The following is an 18,073-nucleotide window of genomic DNA, read 5'->3' on the forward strand; positions in this document are numbered from 1 at the left end:
CTTTACCTTCCCATGTGAAGGTCAATTAGGCTGATTATCCATAGTCACATGAGCAGAAGGTCGAGATAGCCAAGATCCCTTATGCATCCGTAGTGGGCAGTTTGATGTATGCCATGATAGCCACTTACCTTGACATAACATTTGCAATGGGAGTTGTGGCACACTATACGGATGTACCTAGTCGGCGATATTGGGACATTAATAAGGGTATCATGAGGTAGCTGAAAGGCACTACAAATATGTGCATTTGCTATGGTAGCCACAATACTACAGTTGTGGGTTACACTGACTCTGACTATGCACAACATACAGATAGTATGAAATCCGCCTCTGGGTATGTCTTCACCTTTATTGGAGGTGTTATTTGTTGGGTGTCTAGGTTGTAGAGATGCATAGCCTTAGCTACTACTGAGGCAGAGTATATTGTAACTACAAAGGCTTACAAGAAGGCCCTATGACTAGGCTACTTGGTGGTAGAGACCTCGATATTACTATTACTCCTATACTGCATTTGAATTCTATGAGTGCTATTTAGTTGGGTCAAGAATCCGATCTTTCATGCCAAGACAAAGTACATTGAGGGGTGCGCTATCACTTTATTAGGAAGGTGGTAGAGGACAAGTCTATTGAGCTTGTCAAGATCTCGATTGATTAGAATTGTATAGATCTACTCATAAAGTCTCTTAGCAAAACATTTTGTCTTCCTTAGGAAGATGATGGGCGTCAAATGAGATTACGTATATCCCTCATCCTATTGTACTTATGTATATTTGTACTTTGTCACTTTTTTATTGTTCTCTTCTCACTCGAGGCATATTCGCCTATAAGTAGGAGGTTGTTGGAGGTAAAGGCATCTATGCTTATGCCACCGTATATTTACTATATACATTGTGATTGCATACCTATACAATGTAAGTGGTAAGTGCCCATCACTATCACTTTATTATTTTATTCTTTTAGTGACTATTGAATAAGGGAAGGTCAATCACACATTGTGACTATTAGAGTTCCCCCATACAGTGTCTCTCTCTCTTGCTCCATTCGCCATAGCCCTTCCTTCTGCTTGTGTGCTTCCAGTCGGGCTCTACCTTTCACTCTTTACCAAGGTGCAAATAATGCTTTCGGATTAGCAATGTGTGTACGGTCATATAACTAACCTACAAATTCACTTTTTGGTAATACCAACACATGGGCATGAATGGTGAAAAAGTCTCCTTCAATGAATGAGAGAATTTTGGATATTACTTTTTCAAGAAGCAATTTTGTAGAGTTAATCTCTCTAAATCTAGTCATTCATTTTTGGAGTAAAAAGGTGAAATGTTTAAATTCTTTAGTACTACAACTTGACTATTTGGATTTTCTAGATCTGACCTACATTTCTTTTTATATAGCTACAAAATCGACTAGTCACCTAACTGCTAAAATTCAAGATTGCTTTTGCTTGCCTACACAAGGAGTTAAATACTTGGAGCTACATGCTAATTCTCATGCTCGAGTGTGAACAAGAGTTGTTTCCTATGTTATGAAGCATAAATTACAAAGGGTAGCTCGAGATTCACTCATAGGATAAAATTATGTAAATTGTTTCAAGTAGTCCCAATATAGTCAACTCTATCCCAAACTACAAGAGTGATAAGAGACAATAGACACCATAGAGTTATATTATTGACTAGTGATGAGTGATTATATTATTGACTAGTGATGAGTGTAGCCCACACTCTCTATGTTGTGCCTATCATTGTGTTTGAGTTGATTGAGCTCATCTCTACTAGTTTTGGGTCTACGGATTAGCCCGTCACTTGTATTGTTTATAAATCATAGCTACTCTTCTGTTCTAAATAAATAGTCTATTATGATTATCAATCTTGTGTTATCTATACACTGTAGAGTTGATTAAGACTTGTGCTAGTGCTGCAATCTCATCACCATTATGCATTAAGTAGTCAATCCTATCCACAGTACTTATTATTACAAGCTTTTTAAAAATGTGAATTCTTGTTTATGATGTTTATTCCTTAATCTCTTCCTTATCAATAACTACCCCTAAATTTCTCTATGCCCAAATCCATCTCTCATTAGTATCTTTTTATTCATTAATCTCTTCCTTATCAATAACTACCCCTTAATTTCTCTATGCCCAAATCCATCTCTCATTAGTATCTTTCTTAACAGATGGGGACATTTGATCTACTACAATATATGAGAACATTGCAAAAAACCTTGCAACACATGCAACTCTCAACCATCAAAACCACCATTGCAACTCTATTATGCAACCAATCCTCAACTAAATTGATTGATTTTGATGTAAAATTGTGACAAGGGGCTAGGCCAAGAAAGCAAAAGTAAGCCATGCAATGTGTGAAAGGAAAATAATAAACTTTCACACCTTAGTAAGCACAACAAGGTAACAAAAAGGCATGTAAATTATGCTTCCCTTCTACCTCTATTGTAACATTCTTCACACATTCTGCTATGAATCTATTGTAACGTTCTTCATACATTCTACTATGAACTAGTTTAAACTCAAGTCTTACTACCAAAATGCGACTTACCTTAAACTAGTTCATATCCCAAGAAGATATTAGAATTAGTGTTGTGGGACATGGGCATTGTTGCTTTTCTTCATACTTGATTGAACATTTCATGTCCCTATAGTATTATTTCCTAGCACATGTTAGGATGCAAACATATTCATCACTTCACTTAACCATGCCTTTCTTCAATTAATACAAAAAGCATTATGGGACTGACAAAGGCATGGCTCTCTTCAATCTGAAATCCTTTTGCTATTCTCACATTGCATGACAATTTACCGTACATGAATTTCGAGAAAGATGGCACTCCTTTGCAAGACCTCATTACTTAGCAATAGTCTTACCTCAACCAATAAAGGTGTTTTCAGTCTAATCCTTCTCTCACCAATTTATTTTGCATGGAAAGTATGCTCAATGGGCTCTACACATATATAAGCTTAATACTTCTGGATTATAGCTAGTCACCCTAGTCAATGACATTTGATATTGTAGATCTTCCCCTAAATGTGACAAAACGTTTGACTTTTATATTTCCCTGTTTGCATGTACTTTATCTTAGATAAAGTAAACATAGTTTGTAATATTTCTCTCTTTCTGCCTCATGGTTGGCTTTCACCCCCTTAGGGGTTTCCCACATCATATAATTAAGTATTGCCCCATAAAACGTGCCTATATCAGATGCTAAAACTGTATTTTCTCATTCTTTATTTTTACTTTTTAGACAAAATCCAATAATACATTGGTCATTTCGCTGTGCATCACATCAGGAAGTGCAAAGCTCCACACAGGAACTTGAGTCCCAGCAAGCCTTGCAAACTTGTCGGAAGAAAGACTAAAGCAAGACACAGAATGGAGTAAACACTGGATTAGATTAACAAGAATGCTGCTTTACTTTTTACAACTTTTCAGAGTGAATATACAAAAGCATTATGTACATTTCTGGCTGTGTAACCCCTTGTTTGCTGAGGCGATTTGTTTACTTATTTAGTATAAAGGAGGATGTGGAAATTTTTTGTCATCAGCATCCTCCAAACAGTCGACTCGGATCATCAAAGGCTGGCACAAATCTGAGGTCCCCCCATTTTGGGATGCATTCACCAGAAGACTTGTGCTTTCTGTCTCAATCTCCAACATAGCTTTGTCAAGGGATCTCCTCGCTATGCGAGAAACAAATACTAACAATATTCCTGCATTAAGCAACCAGTACCAAAGTCAATTGCCCTGTGTGTCCAAAAAGCATCCTGGGTCTCAAAATTTAAAATTCCCAGAATAGACAACATTTTTCCTGTGATTTGGAGGGCTTTAATGGTGAAACAAGACAGCACATTAAATGGCAAATAATATTTACCAGAAACTGCAAGACCAATAGTTAAAAGAATCTGCAAAACAAAAAACTCAACATTTATAATCAACCCCAATGAACCAAACCCAAATTCAGCTACATGCAAAGAACTTACCCACTCGAAAGTTGAGAAATGGCCCCAATGATGACTGATATCAGATAGGTCCTTGATAGTAGTCCCGACATATACAAGCGCTGCAGTCATTGGCTGCAAAATAAGATTTGCTCACTAATGAAGATAGATATCAGGAGTAAAATATTTCAAAACTGTAAAACACAGATCATGCATGTGCACAAGACACGGCCCTGCAGGTCAAAAAATGGGCAAGTGGTAGTGACACAACAACAGCATTCCCAGAGACATGACTGCTGTCAAAAGAGGAGAAATAGAGAAAAGTTAATCAAGCACAACTAATCTATAGGCCTGGGATGCTAAACCAAATGGACATAAAAATTGCCATTTTCAATGCAGATCAATTTGATTTCCTAAAGAACATAAACCATTCTTGGAAGTATGTATCCAGGCTCCAGTTATGATTTTGATTAGACCTTTCAAAACTTATGTTCAGAAACAAACCAAGTGACAACAAATCAAAGGGGGGGGGAGGGATCACCTATAGCTGACATTTCTAACAAATTGTTGGAAAACTGCAGGCCCAACTTAATACAAAGTATTTTCCACTATCTTTGATCTGAACATGTGGTGTATGTTGAGGGACCATTGTTTTCACGGCAGAAAACATTCATATAGCAACCCCCTCAAGAAAATTCATGTTGTCGTCACCTATCTTATCCTACAGCTCACGATAAATTAAACATGCATATGACCAGCTTAATAAAATACCTTTTTTTATCTTCCCTCTTATGCCATCCAGATAAGCTTTCAGTCACACACGGGAAAACTACAAACATGCCACATAAGACAAAAACCAGAAACATCAAGCCAGATCACCCACCATCATGCCAATCCAGGAGGCAAGCATGTACTTTCCAATGGTAACCGGTGTGATGGAGAGCAGATAATTCAAGACGTTGAAAGGAACCAATGGCACCAACCGAAGAAGTAAGACAATCTGCAAGAGCCACAAAATGGATTAGTGACCCAAGAGCTGCTCTTCCCTTTCTTCTTTTTTCTCTCTCATAGGCACATGTAAAAAAATGTGGTCTCTTGTACTCTGGTACTTAACATATGTACTTGTAGATGCTGTATTAAATATATGTATGTATGCATCTATGTATCTGCATATGTACATACGAATGTACATACACAAGGAATACGTATAGACATTTTTTTCTTACTGGCAAGCATTACTGGCCTTTGAAATTAAGCTTGGGACTTTTTACATGAAATAGCCTTGGGAACTATTTCACTTGTACACCATGTTGGATTTTCACCCCTCTTTCACCCCATGTCGGCATTCCTCTGTATTATAAAGTAATACAACAAGAAGCCAGTATGTCTTCAAAAAGAGACAAAGATAAGGTGTATGCATGCACACACAGACACCCACACACTTCTACTTCTGTGAAACTACTAATCTGTATCACAAAAGCACTCTTCTGTTCTGTAGAGGGACGCCTTGTTGGATTCAAAAATGCTATAATCTAGTCACAGATGCCTTGGAATGAGACATCTTGTATTAGAAAAAGATTGTAAAACAGCTTCAAATGATTCTAAGAAAGAGTATCAATATTATAGGATCCTTGAAGAGACTATGAAGAGAGCCTAAATAAGGAAAATCATCCCTACCAAAGTGTAGATGATCCAAATACCTTGTCCAAGTGATGAAGAGTAAGAAAATTGGCAATGGAGGAGAAAGTAATCCAGCCTTGCGAAACTTTCTACCCGCACTACGGATTATCAAGAAACTCGCCAGTGTATCCTACACTTCACAGTCAGACAAGACCAAAGCATATAACAGACTATTCTCTTGATAGTTGGAGCATCTTCCAAAAGAAGCCAATGCAACACTCCTGTTTACAAAGGATTGTCTCACAAGCAGTGCACCCACCCAACATTCCAACCACAAGCTCGTTGTTTCAATGGTAATTCACTCTTCTAGAATCCAGATGGTAGAAAGATTTTTTTACATCCCAAAGGTTCACTAGTGTGAACCATAGATATTCATCCTATCTGTAAAGCAGATCTAAAGTCCATGAAACAAATGCAACCGTCTACCATTGGGTACTGCAATATAGTAGACAGCCCAGAATCTATTCCAGCTATGAACAGGTCGGGACATTTGGACTGCTAAGGAATAAAATCTAAGAAAAGAAAATATTTAAGAAAATGCTCTCTTAGAGAGGTTATGTTCAGAGCAGTTCTTGTTATAAACAGACTGTTTTCTGACACCCACAATGCAGTAAGATCATGTTTTATGGTACAAGCTCAAAAATAAGCTTAATCTCAAGTAAAATAAAAAACTCATGATACAAATCAGTCTCATTAAAGGAACATAACATCAACCTGTGAACATACTACTTTTTTTCTTTGCTTGAACTGAGTTTCCAGTCAAATGATTAATTATACCACTGAAGAAGCATCCATCAGCACAAAAGTGCTACTTAAAAGCTTGAAATGTTGCAAAGAAGACACTTGCAGATCCTTGATATCAAACCTTAAATCCAGAGCGCTGAACTGCAAGTGATATAACTTGGAATTGCGGATAGTCTTTAAGCTTAGCATTTACAAGTGGCCTGCCAATCTACAAAAACAAAAATAATGCAGCTGTGATCAGAACCATGCAGATATGCAATGACATCAAATGTTTGACAACAAGAAACAAAGTGAAGAACTTTGAAAACACACACACTTTCCACAAGACATAAGTTCAGGTGCGAGTTGTTTAGTTGTCTGTGGTTAAATATAAACAAGGGCTAAGAGCCATTTGATGTGAGGAAAGTTGTATGCCTGATCTCAAATCTATTGGATTGAAAAAATCATTTAAAATCTAGCTTGTCAGAAAGGAATTTTAGAATATTGAAATGAATAAACTAATAGATCGTCAAGTTTCAAGACTTACAATGACTTGAGACTTTTGTTTTGATCTTCAAAGTCACTACTTAAAAGAGGCTAGACAAATTAAATTAAATTAAATTAAATTAAACCTAGATTGTCAGAAAGGAATTTCAGAACACTGAAATGAATAAACTAATATATCATTAAGTTTCAAGACTTGCAATAATTTGAGACTTTGTTTTGATCTTTGAGGTCACTACTTAAAGGAGGCCTGCTTTGTTGGGATCAGATAATGAGATTATCTGGTCCAAACAAGGCAGGCCCTACCTTGCCTCGGGCTGGTCACTGGAGTGATTGAACTCCAAGCTACCACACTAGGAAAATGCCAGACGTTGCACACAGGCATGGCATTACATTCACACGCCTTACTGATCTGGCATATCTTGTTTTTCTCATAAAAATGATCTGTCTTGTATTCAGTCGAACATACGCATAAGACTATAACATTGGCGTCCACCATCTAACAGTTAACTTATAGCACAGCTTGTCACTGTAGGACCAAATTTTTGTTGTGCATTAACTTCTCTAGTTTCAAGTGAAAAGCCCAGGTCACCAGGTGATCACTCTTGAATAATAGAATCAGTCAAAGCAAAATTGGTATTCTATAATATACCACAATCACAAATCTAATGTTTCCCCATAAACATCACATTAATCAATTAACACTTTAATTTATGTGGCATATGGTGTCCCAATTTTGTCCATACATAGGCACACTGAGCAATGCACTTTCCTCTAATTTTTTATGTTTCCTCCTCCCTCCCTCTGTCCAGTTTTGGATTGCCTTCATGGTATTAGAGCAGGCTTCTTCTCCCTCTTCATCTACTCTACCAAGATGACTCCACCCATCAGAGAGGAACAAGCCCATCAATGGCCCTTCTAAATGATCTCCACATGACAGACATTGTCAAAAACACTGTTTCTGTTCTTCTTGACCACACTCTTCAAATAAGAGAAAAGAAAACAAATTTGCCTGATGAGACCCACTCTGGCTGCTCACATTGTCCATCAAAGGGCCCAAGTCACATTTCACAAAAATGTATGCCCCATTTCCAAGAAGTCATGCCACATTTAATGCCCTCAGAGGAAAGAAGGGTATATTGATATCTCCTAGAGGCCAAAATGGCATATGAGACCAAACTGATGAGTACAACTAGTTCATGGTATATCTCATCATGGTTAACCAAAATTCCTACCATCCTACCAATTTGAGTTATACTAACATCTATTAAGGGCCAAAACGACCCAAATACAGCTGATCCATGGTATATCACATCATGGATAATTTAAAAAGTTAAAATAAAAAATAATCTCAACATGTAAGGAAGAGCTCCTAGCTCTCCTACCATCCTACAAGATCCATCGTAGGGTTATGTGGGAATCGCAGTTATTCTTTCATGGAATTTGCTCAAGTGAATCTCCTTAAAAGATCCAATGATGATCAAAATGTTACATCTCATGTCATGTGTGGACTGCCCAACTAGTCGGTAGGCTCCCTCCTCCTCAATTATTCACCACAATTCCTTCTTTGTGGAGAGAGGGAGACTATCCCCACTACGAGTGACTTGGAGCCCAATTTTTGTACAGTCTTGTGCTATGGTATACAGATTCCATTTTCCGGGCATATTCTTCTTGATTTCTTTTGTTATTTGCAGTGTTCTTTATGTTTTGTGTTTCTAGAGTCTACTACAGAAGCTTCTCACACTTTCATTGCTACCCCCAATTCTAAGCCTTTCTAACTGCTTTCTATCAATATAATGCATGGATCTACCTCTCTCTCTTGAATGTGGCTAGAGCAGTTTTCTTTCCTTAACCATTTGGTCCTATTGGTCCTCTGATTCCCTCAATAGATATTTGGATTCTTGTGCAGGACAAGACCCCTTCTCTCAACCACCTTGGAGTGGCACTATGATCGCCAAAAAGGCACTAAGGTTGGTTTGAGAATTGGTATTAGAGTTATCCTTGGCGTAGGTAGAATACCCTTATCTGTGGATGGGGAGAGTTTGGGTATGGGTCTAATACCTTGGCCTTTGAGCGACAATTGTCACCTACATGGCTAAGTCTTTGGAAAAATGTACAAAACCTATTCTTTTTAGGCGAGTAATGCTAGAAAGGTATTTGTGATTATTGGACTTTACCACTCTCTTTTTCCTTCAAAGGAGACTGAGCATCAACATCAAACCATGGTTCATGTTTAGGAGCAATTGGGGAGGGTGGGACAAAGTCTCAATTTGGTATAGGTGATTCCTTCCGCTCCTAGAATCCTTCAATTAAAGAGATGGTTCATTGGCACAAAAAGAGGGTTTGTGCAATTTAGCAACCAAGGAGGGTAGTATAGTGTGCAGGAGGGGGATTCCCCACATAATAGGACCACAGGATAGAGTGACGCACTTGCGGATATGGAGGAGCTGCATAGTGTGTGGGTGGCATGTCCGATGACAAAGCACCAAGGTACAAAGTCGTACACCTCTTAGTGTCTAGTGATGGCTTAAAACCTAGATGTACATCATTTTAAGTCTAAATGTGCATCAAAGACAACATGAACTAAGACACAAAAAACTATGGTAGGTCTAAAATAGGGCCCTAGATTGAATGTAGAGAAATCTAAACATGAAATGAAAGTGGGAGGGAAGGCCGGAAATGTGACGATGAATGTGAAGCACCAAACCCAAACTCAAATGAAACAAAAGATAAAGGATTACCTTGTGGAACATCTTTGATCATAGAGTTTTCTTCTAGTCCATACTCGTACCAATGTGGGTCTCCATGGTGACTTACAATCAGTCCCTACATAATTGAAGGAGCTATATAGACATAATCACACACAAATGGCTTGTAGAAACCTGCCCCCACGCTTGATTTTAAAGAACTTGAACTTTCAGATGTTTCCTAAGTGGATAGTCTTTCCTCAATTGAGAGGTGATTAGTCTCATCAATGGAGTGCCCCAACTAAGATGTACCTTGTGAAGGAATATGAGACAAAGAAGAGCTAGGCCTCTATGAATGATCCCTAAAAGACAAGTTGGGGCTGTTTTAATGAGCTCATGAAAATTTAATGTGTAATGCATCTTTTTTAGCTTAACAGCATCAATGTGTGGATCTCTCCACCAAGACTTTACTCGACTCCATAGCAACATTCATTATTATGGAGCCCCCTAGCTCCACTAGCACAAATAGTTAAACACCCAGCTCTATAAATAGAAAATCTCTTTTCTCATCAGGTATCAGTTGATTGTGTGATTACATCTCAGCCATAAGAGTGTGCTCAAGCTCCCACGTGTGTGGCTGCCTGTTCATGTTTGCTATCCCCATTTCGCCCAGCCTTTTTGAGTTAAATCTTCACTGTTCTAGACACTTCAATTTTACCTTTCCCTCTTCTATTGCAATCCTCGAGAAATTCAATCATAAGGTTTCTAGCATAGTAAAATGGAACAGATCTGGTGAACAGGGACAGAAACAGGAATTGCCTCCCCTTCTCACCATGAGAGGGGCTGTATCATGGGGACAGGACTGGGACAGTACTAGAATGGGATAGGACTAGGACGGGAACCTAGAAAATGGTCGCCCTGTGTTAGTATGCTTTCCACATATTTATGAAGTCAGTCATTCAACAAAGTTATTGAGGTACTGCTCCACTCAAGAGGAGCCAAAATTGATGTTACATGCTATTACCCAACAAATGCATGCTATACATATTGTAATTGTTTTTTGTCAACATACAATTAGATCATCCTAGTAAATCATCTCGGAAACCTATGAGTACTCGTCATTCAAATTTCAGCCTTCAAATAATTAAGTCTAAAGTCCACAAGGGCTGAAAACTCACAGTCTTTCCCACAAGGTAAGCTGCAGTTGCTCCAAAAGTAGCTCCAATTGAGTCTGCCAAGAACCCAACTGGAAAGCCAAAGAGATAACCACCTCCAATCTGTGATATACAGAAAAAGAACTGACACATTTCACAATACTCTAACAAAGTCATGATTTAATTCATTCAACTTCTAGAACTACAAACCGAAACAAGGCACATAATCAAAGGGAAACATGAAAAGGGAAGCTGCAAAATAGAAAATCCCAAATGCCAGCAAGTCTCAGTTCTTGCAGTGCTCAGACAACCTCTAATCTCTTTTTCATCACATGGTACATCTTCTTTAGGTGGTCCCTCTTCTTCCTCTTCATTCAACTCCCCTTCCCGATTGGTTATCAATGTCCCACCCCTCCCTTCTCAATTACCTCCTCTTTTCCCTATTCCATACCTTCCTTCTCTCCCAACCCAACACCTTCCATCAATGGCTCCCTTGGCTCTTATCCCCAACTTTAAAGGGGCACTCAAATTTTGGTGTTGGAGGAGACCTCCAAATATGAGCTACAAGGGTTCTTAAGGTTCCCTCACCTCATTCACAAGAGCATTCTATGTCTATCCCTTGATGGTTCTAGCAGCTTATACAAGATTCCAACGTCAATTCTTTTCCAAAGACATCAATCAATGGAACTCGGCGACCGGCACATCTATAGCATTAACAACAAGAGCAAGGGTATTCACTTTGTGTGAACTATGCCCATATGACCAAGATTTTGAAGGATCAGAAGCCTACCACCACAATAGGCTCTACTCAAGAGACTTCATACCTACCACCACAATAGGTTCTACTCAACAGACTTCAAACCGACCTATACAACAGGAGCTTCACTCCATTGAGTGGAATCAGACTCTGGACTTCATTTCGCATCGCCTTGGAGGGTTTATTGGTGTTCAATAGGTCTACAAGACCAAGTATCATGCTGATGGATCCTTGGATAAGCATAAGGCTAGGCTTGTTGCCAAGGGATTTGCTCAGAGGCCGAGTTTGAATTATGCAAAGCCACTGGCACCAACCACCCAAATGTCTGCTATAAGGATGGTCCTCTCTCTAGCAGCACATCATCATTAGCCAGTGTATCAGATGGACATTAAATCAGCTTTCTTAAGGGCATATTACAGGAGGAGATTTTTGCTGATCAACCGCCAGGTTCCAGTGTACCCAATAAAGAGGATCATGTAATTTGTTGAACTGATAGATGCTGGAAACTCAAGATGTAGATGCTGCTAGATACATAAAGAAATGTGATACTGATTAGTTTGAACATTTAAAATGCATGTTTTATTTATTGAACTGATTCTGCAACTGCTGCAAACTTGAAATGTAGATCCTGCTGGGTGCATTAAGGAGATTTATGGGAAAGAATGGTAGAGATTAACACATACCGTTAAGATTGATCCTGGAACTGCAAATACAGTCAAAGGTATATAGGCTAAGGCTCTGTAGGCAACCAAAAGAAGGGTGCAAAAGCAGTTGTCAGCTCAACTACTGCAAATCAATCAAGGAATCTAGAAAAGACTACAGAATGGCCCTCTCTCAAAGCAAGCCTAATGCTTAAGTGAGAACCAACTACACAATAATTACTTGTCAAAAAGACTAATACATATGCACTCCACATGGTCAATCTTTCATACGTGGGGACTCATTATGATTGGAGAAACTCGCTTACTATGCAACCTTTGCATGATCAATTTATAGTGTTTTCCTACTAAGGCACTTACAGTGCTACAGGGCCCCATGGTCCAAGGTTTATGTGGATCCAAATCAAGAATCCATTCAGCATCTGTCACAATAAAACAACAAACCCAACGTGAACTCCAAAGCCAAGATTCTGGAAAAGATACTGCCAAACCAACAGAAGATTCTGGCAATCAAACTGAAGATACCAAACTCATATTTCCCCGGTTATTCTTACATGGAGGTGGTAATCAACCATTGCACAGATTCTTGAGAAAGTTTCACAAAGGCACAAGTAATACATGGGGTGCAATTGCACAGCTGACATAGTGAGGGCAAGAGTTTCTCTTTGAGGGGAAATCATAGGCCAATGCTTTTCCAATAATAAATGGCATGGCTACCAAATGCTTTCAACCAGATCTACTCAGCCTATTTAGACAACCTAAAAAACATGTTGACACAGCTTGACAGCTCATACAACGTTACTACCTGGTGTATTTGATGGGGTAGATGCAAAGACACACCTGCAGGCACATGAACCCACAGACCCCAAATTAACAGCAACATTTAAATTCAGACACTTCATATCTTAGAGTTTTTGGAACAGGGTTATTTGCAAGCAGCACAGTTTGTGTTGTCCAGATCAGCCTGCTATCTGCTGTTCTGAAATTTATAATCATGAAATTTTGTTTCAGATCTTTTGCAGGCATGCTGCTAAAGCTATGACCTCATTCTACTTCCATCACCACTTCCTGCCTCCTGCTTTTTCTACCTGACACATACTGCTTCCGCCCTTGGACTTCCCATCTCATTGCCACCATTTCTCAGTCTGCTACGAGAAGATTTTTCCTGCTCACCACATTTCATTCCTTTTTTTCGTTACATTTAGTGATTATTCATTTTGCAGTACACTACGTTTAGCCTATCATAGGTAACATTTCGTCATTTGTTTGACATGTGGTGTTTAATTCGCTACTTTTACATATTTACTTTTTGCTCCCTCCCAAAAACAAAAGCTAGCTGCCACATTTACTTCTGCCATCAAATCGGCTGCCCTTGGCTCTGCCATATCTGTCTAAGACCCTCTCTTGTTCCTCAATCTTCCCCAATTCTGCTTCCAGGTGTAAAGAAAAATACCCTAACACAAAAACATAAACAGAAACCGTATGACAAAGCACAGACTAATAAAAAGAACACAGTTAGGGTTAGGGTTAGAGTAACTCAGAGACAATGAGCACAGTGAATAAATGAAATGATACAACTACTAATAATACGATGCTCATGCAGCAAACACACTATGCACTGAATGAATACTAAACCTCGAACTCCTGTATCTCTAGGATCAAGGCAGGGGTAATGAGCTAGAGAGTGTGTTGTACTCCAAACGGATCCCGAATCGCAGCAAGGCAGCCTCCGGATGTCGAACACCAGCAAACGCAGTAGTGAGAAGCTGGATCTGATGCAGACAACAATGAGGAGAAAGAAAGGCTAAAAACAGAGCCTATAGGAAAGAGAGACTAAAAACGCAAGAAGACGGCTTGCAGGAGAGAGAAAGACTAAAAACGGAGCCTGCAAGAGAGAGAAAGACTGAAAACGCAGACAAGACAGCCTGCAGGAGAGAGAAAGACTGCAGCGACTGCAGACTGGAGAGAGATAACTATCAGGGCAGCAGCTGGAGCCTGCAAACACGGCAGTTTGCTGGCGTGGCAGGCTATATGACAGCAGTGCAGATGAGCAGCAGTCAGTCGCCCGGCAGAAACAGCAGCAATTAGCGTGTGGAGGGCTGGAAATAGGCACCAGACTGTAGGGAACAGTGATGGACATCAAGGGCTGAGATGTCCTCTATGACCGGGGTGTGGGCAGCAAGCTGGTAACACCTGAAACCTGCAAAAACGAGATTGTAAAAGAGTGGAGAGCTGGCTGCCAATTTATAGAAAATTAGGGTTCTAGATCCTCTCCCACTTAACTTTCTCGATCCGCTCCCCATTTTAGGGTTTCGGCTAAAATAAGCCTAAAATAAGCATGTTTTGGGGCTGTTTAAGTGGCTAAGTGCATTTCCTAGCACAATACCCCCTCTCAGGCCCAAAATAGAGAGAGAAAAGTAGGCCAGCCAAAATTTTGATTTACCCCAACGTGTCCCATCCCAAAGCAGCCAAGGCATCGAACAAAAGGTGCACATCGGCTGCCCAGTGGCCTACCAAGACTACAGAGGCGATGGATATCTTACCAAGGGAGCCCAAGTGATCTCCCCAGAGAGATCAAGGCATTAGACCAAGGGTGCTCGTTGGCTGCCGAAGGGCCTACCAAGGCCTACAAAGGCGGATGGAATCAGCAATGGACTTTTTTTTTTTTTTTTGAAAAGTGTTTTGAAAATACATAAGTAATATAGGGGCAGCGGGCGATTAAGTGGCAGATAGAAAAAGATAAAGAGAGTTTTAAACCCAAGTTATTCACAAAACTAGCAAGCCAATCCCTTGCACTGACGGGGATAAGTGCCTAAGGATGATAAAAGTGAGTGTATGTGCCAATCATGTGTTAAATATGTGAGAAGCAAAAAAAACAGTAAGCTTAGCAAGACAAGCAAGCAAGCAAGGGTTGGGAAACTACCTTTAGGAAAACTGCCATGTGTTATGCTATGAATATGGTGGATCCTAAAGTCGACCACTCCAAAAGACCGAAAAGAGATAAATGCACACAGATGCTAGTTAACATGAAAAGAATGCCAATGCATAGGGTAATGCAAAGGGAGATGCAAGATGTCATGCTCATGCAATATGCTATGCAACGGTGCCACTGGGACAGTGCCCTCGCAAGGGAAGTGTTCACTTGTCCAAGTTTCCTTTTACAATCAGGCCATCCTGATAGTACGGATGAAGTTACAGATGCCCATAATACAATACAAAAGAATAAGTGAATCTAATGTCTAAAAAACTGTAAGCATCATCATTGTCACGATCAAGAGGAGCCGCCCCCTCTCAAACTGGAAGGAAAAGCAAGAGGGAAGCACCCTCTCCCCGTCAAGTTGAAGAAATAGGGGAGGGTGTACCCAAGCCGATCCAAGGTAGGAGGTACTGAAGAACCGGCCGGTTGACCGCTTTGGTCAAGATATCTGCAAAATTATCTGATAAAGGCACAAACTCTAGGCGAATAGTGCCTACCTCAACCTGCTCTCTGGAAAAGTGGAAGTGGACTCTCAAATGCCGTGTCCGTGGTGTGATGATTGGGTTGCCCGCAAGGGCAATGGCACTTTGGTTGTCACAATAGACAACTGTGGGAGAGTCACATGGAAAGTGAAGCGCCGCCAGTAAACTCCTCAAATAGATGGCCTCCGTGGTGCCATCAAAGAGAGCTCGGTACTCAACCTCAACCGTGGAAGCCGCCACCGTCTCCTGCATACGGCTGGACCAAGAAATGGGAGCCGTGCCCCAAGGTAAAGAGGTAGCCACCATGGGAACGCCGAGTGTCAGGATCTTCTACCCAATCAGAATCAGTATACCCCTGTAAACATAACCAGAGCCATATGTCAGGCCATAAGAAAAAGCACACCGCAAATAATGCAACACACGAAGACATGCAATCCAATGTGACATCCTAGGTGTTATGAAATACTGACTAAGTATGCTAACTGAGTAAGCTAAATCTAGCCTAGTGTGAATTAACCAAAGAAGTTTTCCTACAATAGAACGATAGGGGTGTGCATCGAAGGGCTGTCCTAGGGTATCCTTCGACAAGTGGACAATAGGATCAAGAGGTGTGGCCACTGGCCGTGTTTGATCTGAAGTGGTAAGCTTATCTATCTTGTCATCAAGCATGTGGGTGTACACACGATACCCGAAGACTCTGAAGTGGAAAATAACAGGCTGAGAGCCAAAAAATACCTCATATGGGATCTTCTGAGGAAGAGCCGCAGTCGGGCACCGGTTGAGGATGTACACCAAAGTGTTAATAGTCTCGACCCAAAGGCGCTCAGGAAGCTCTACTGTGAATAGCATAGAGTGTGTCATTTCCATGACTGTGCGGTTCCTACACTCTACGACTCCATTCTGAGAGGGGAAGTTGGTAGAGGTGAGCTGGCGAGAAATGCCATGCTTCTGTAGAAACTCGGAAAACTCGTGGGAGATAAACTCACCACCGCTATCACTCCTCATGCACCCAACACGACGACCAGTCTGGTTATGAATCAGCAACACCCAAGCAAAAAAATATATGAAAGCATCTGACTTATGCTTGAGGAAGTACACCCACATGTATCGAGACAGATCATCCACTATCAAAAAGAAGTACAGCGCGCCATTCAAAGCGGTAGTGGATGTTGGCCCACAAAGATCAACGTGAATCAATCTAAGAGGCTCCTCAGCTCTATGTGTAGACTGCCGAGGAAATGGAGTACGGTACTGCTTCTCGAGCTAACAAGCTTTACAGACATCTCGAGCTAGCTTCAGACGTGGAAGGCCCTTAACCAACTCATGGAGTGACAACTCATAAAGTGAGTCATAACCAAGATGCCAGAAAATGCCAAAGACGCTCATTGTGCATAGGCTCCCGAGATGTGGCTAAGGCCTGGAAGCTATGGAACACGGAGCCTTCGATAGTCGGCTCGGTCAAAAAGTGTGTCATGTGGTATAGGCCATTAGATTATGCCTCACCGCGAGCAATCACTAAACCAGTCAGAGAGTCAAGGACCTTGACTGTGGTCGCTGTAAAGAAAACTGCTCTCCCCAACCAACAAAGCTACTGAACAAATAACAAGTTCACCCCAAGCTGAGGGACATGATATACATTGTCCAACGAAGCCAAATCCGAAACCTTGTCAATGGCAAAACTGACGCAACCTTGAGTTTGAATCTTGACCGAGGAGTTATTTCTTATACGGACCCGCCCGGCTGCAGGGGCTTGGGTACGGAAAATATCCTCTATAAGAATCATGTGATGTGTAGCTCCACTCTCCATAATCCAAACTGAAGCTGAAGTACTCGGTTGTGACGAGTGGGCCTCTGCACTAAACTCGTCGGGAGGCAACTCAGATCTGGACAAGACTCGCATTTGATGTCTGTATGGAGACGATATGGGCCTCTACAGACGAGTCAAACAAGCCCTTTGGAGTTGAGAACATTGTCGACTGAGATGACTGTGCGGTGGCAGTGTGAGTCTAACCTTTAAATTGCCCCTTGCCATCACCCTGCCTCCCCTGATGGGGTTGCCCGACTAAGGGGCGGGGGTCTGAGACTTAGGTTTTGGCACTGTGCCTCGTGCCTTTGATCGACACTCGTCATCAAAATGGCCAGCCTTTTGACAATGTTGACAATACCTATTCTTTTTAGATACATTCTGCTACCCAGGTTTGAGTTGTGACTAGGAGTTTCCTTGAGAATCCCTAGATTGATTTAGCTTTTGAGTTTGATTTTGATTTTGAGTGGAGGTTTGGTTTGGTTTGTCCTTCCCTTGTTGCCCTTTCTGAGAATGAGCAAGAACAGCCCCCTTTGAAGAGAAATTCATATGAAATTGATCGAACAACCATACGTAACACAACAGCTGACACTCAAATTCATAGAATGTAGGCATAATAGACTTTGAAAACTATTTTTTCCACAAAATTGAAGTATTTCTTGGGGAGTTTATTTAGGAACAATATGACCTGATC

The 18,073-nt window shown here is 40.7% G+C and overlaps 1 protein-coding gene across 1 annotated transcript in view; it reads right to left on the reverse strand.

Moving 5' to 3' along the window:
* Positions 1-3,369: 3,369 nt before the first annotated feature.
* The window catches only part of LOC148033093 (uncharacterized), a 28,717-nt gene continuing 14,013 nt past the window's right edge, over positions 3,370-18,073 (reverse strand). Inside the window, exons 2-9 of the mRNA XM_087683821.1 lie at positions 12,477-12,538; positions 12,141-12,195; positions 10,725-10,823; positions 6,498-6,584; positions 4,836-4,952; positions 3,995-4,087; positions 3,886-3,916; positions 3,370-3,724 (exon numbers count right to left, since the gene is read on the reverse strand). Of these exons, the coding sequence (XP_087539947.1) occupies positions 3,522-3,724; positions 3,886-3,916; positions 3,995-4,087; positions 4,836-4,952; positions 6,498-6,584; positions 10,725-10,823; positions 12,141-12,195; positions 12,477-12,538 (747 nt within the window). The 3' untranslated portion in view covers positions 3,370-3,521. The remainder of the gene's footprint in view (positions 3,725-3,885; positions 3,917-3,994; positions 4,088-4,835; positions 4,953-6,497; positions 6,585-10,724; positions 10,824-12,140; positions 12,196-12,476; positions 12,539-18,073) is intronic.

Source organism: Lygodium microphyllum, chromosome 8 (assembly GCF_053477565.2).
Source record: "Lygodium microphyllum isolate KBCC chromosome 8, Lygodium_microphyllum_v1.1.10, whole genome shotgun sequence".
NCBI lineage: Eukaryota > Viridiplantae > Streptophyta > Polypodiopsida > Schizaeales > Lygodiaceae > Lygodium > Lygodium microphyllum.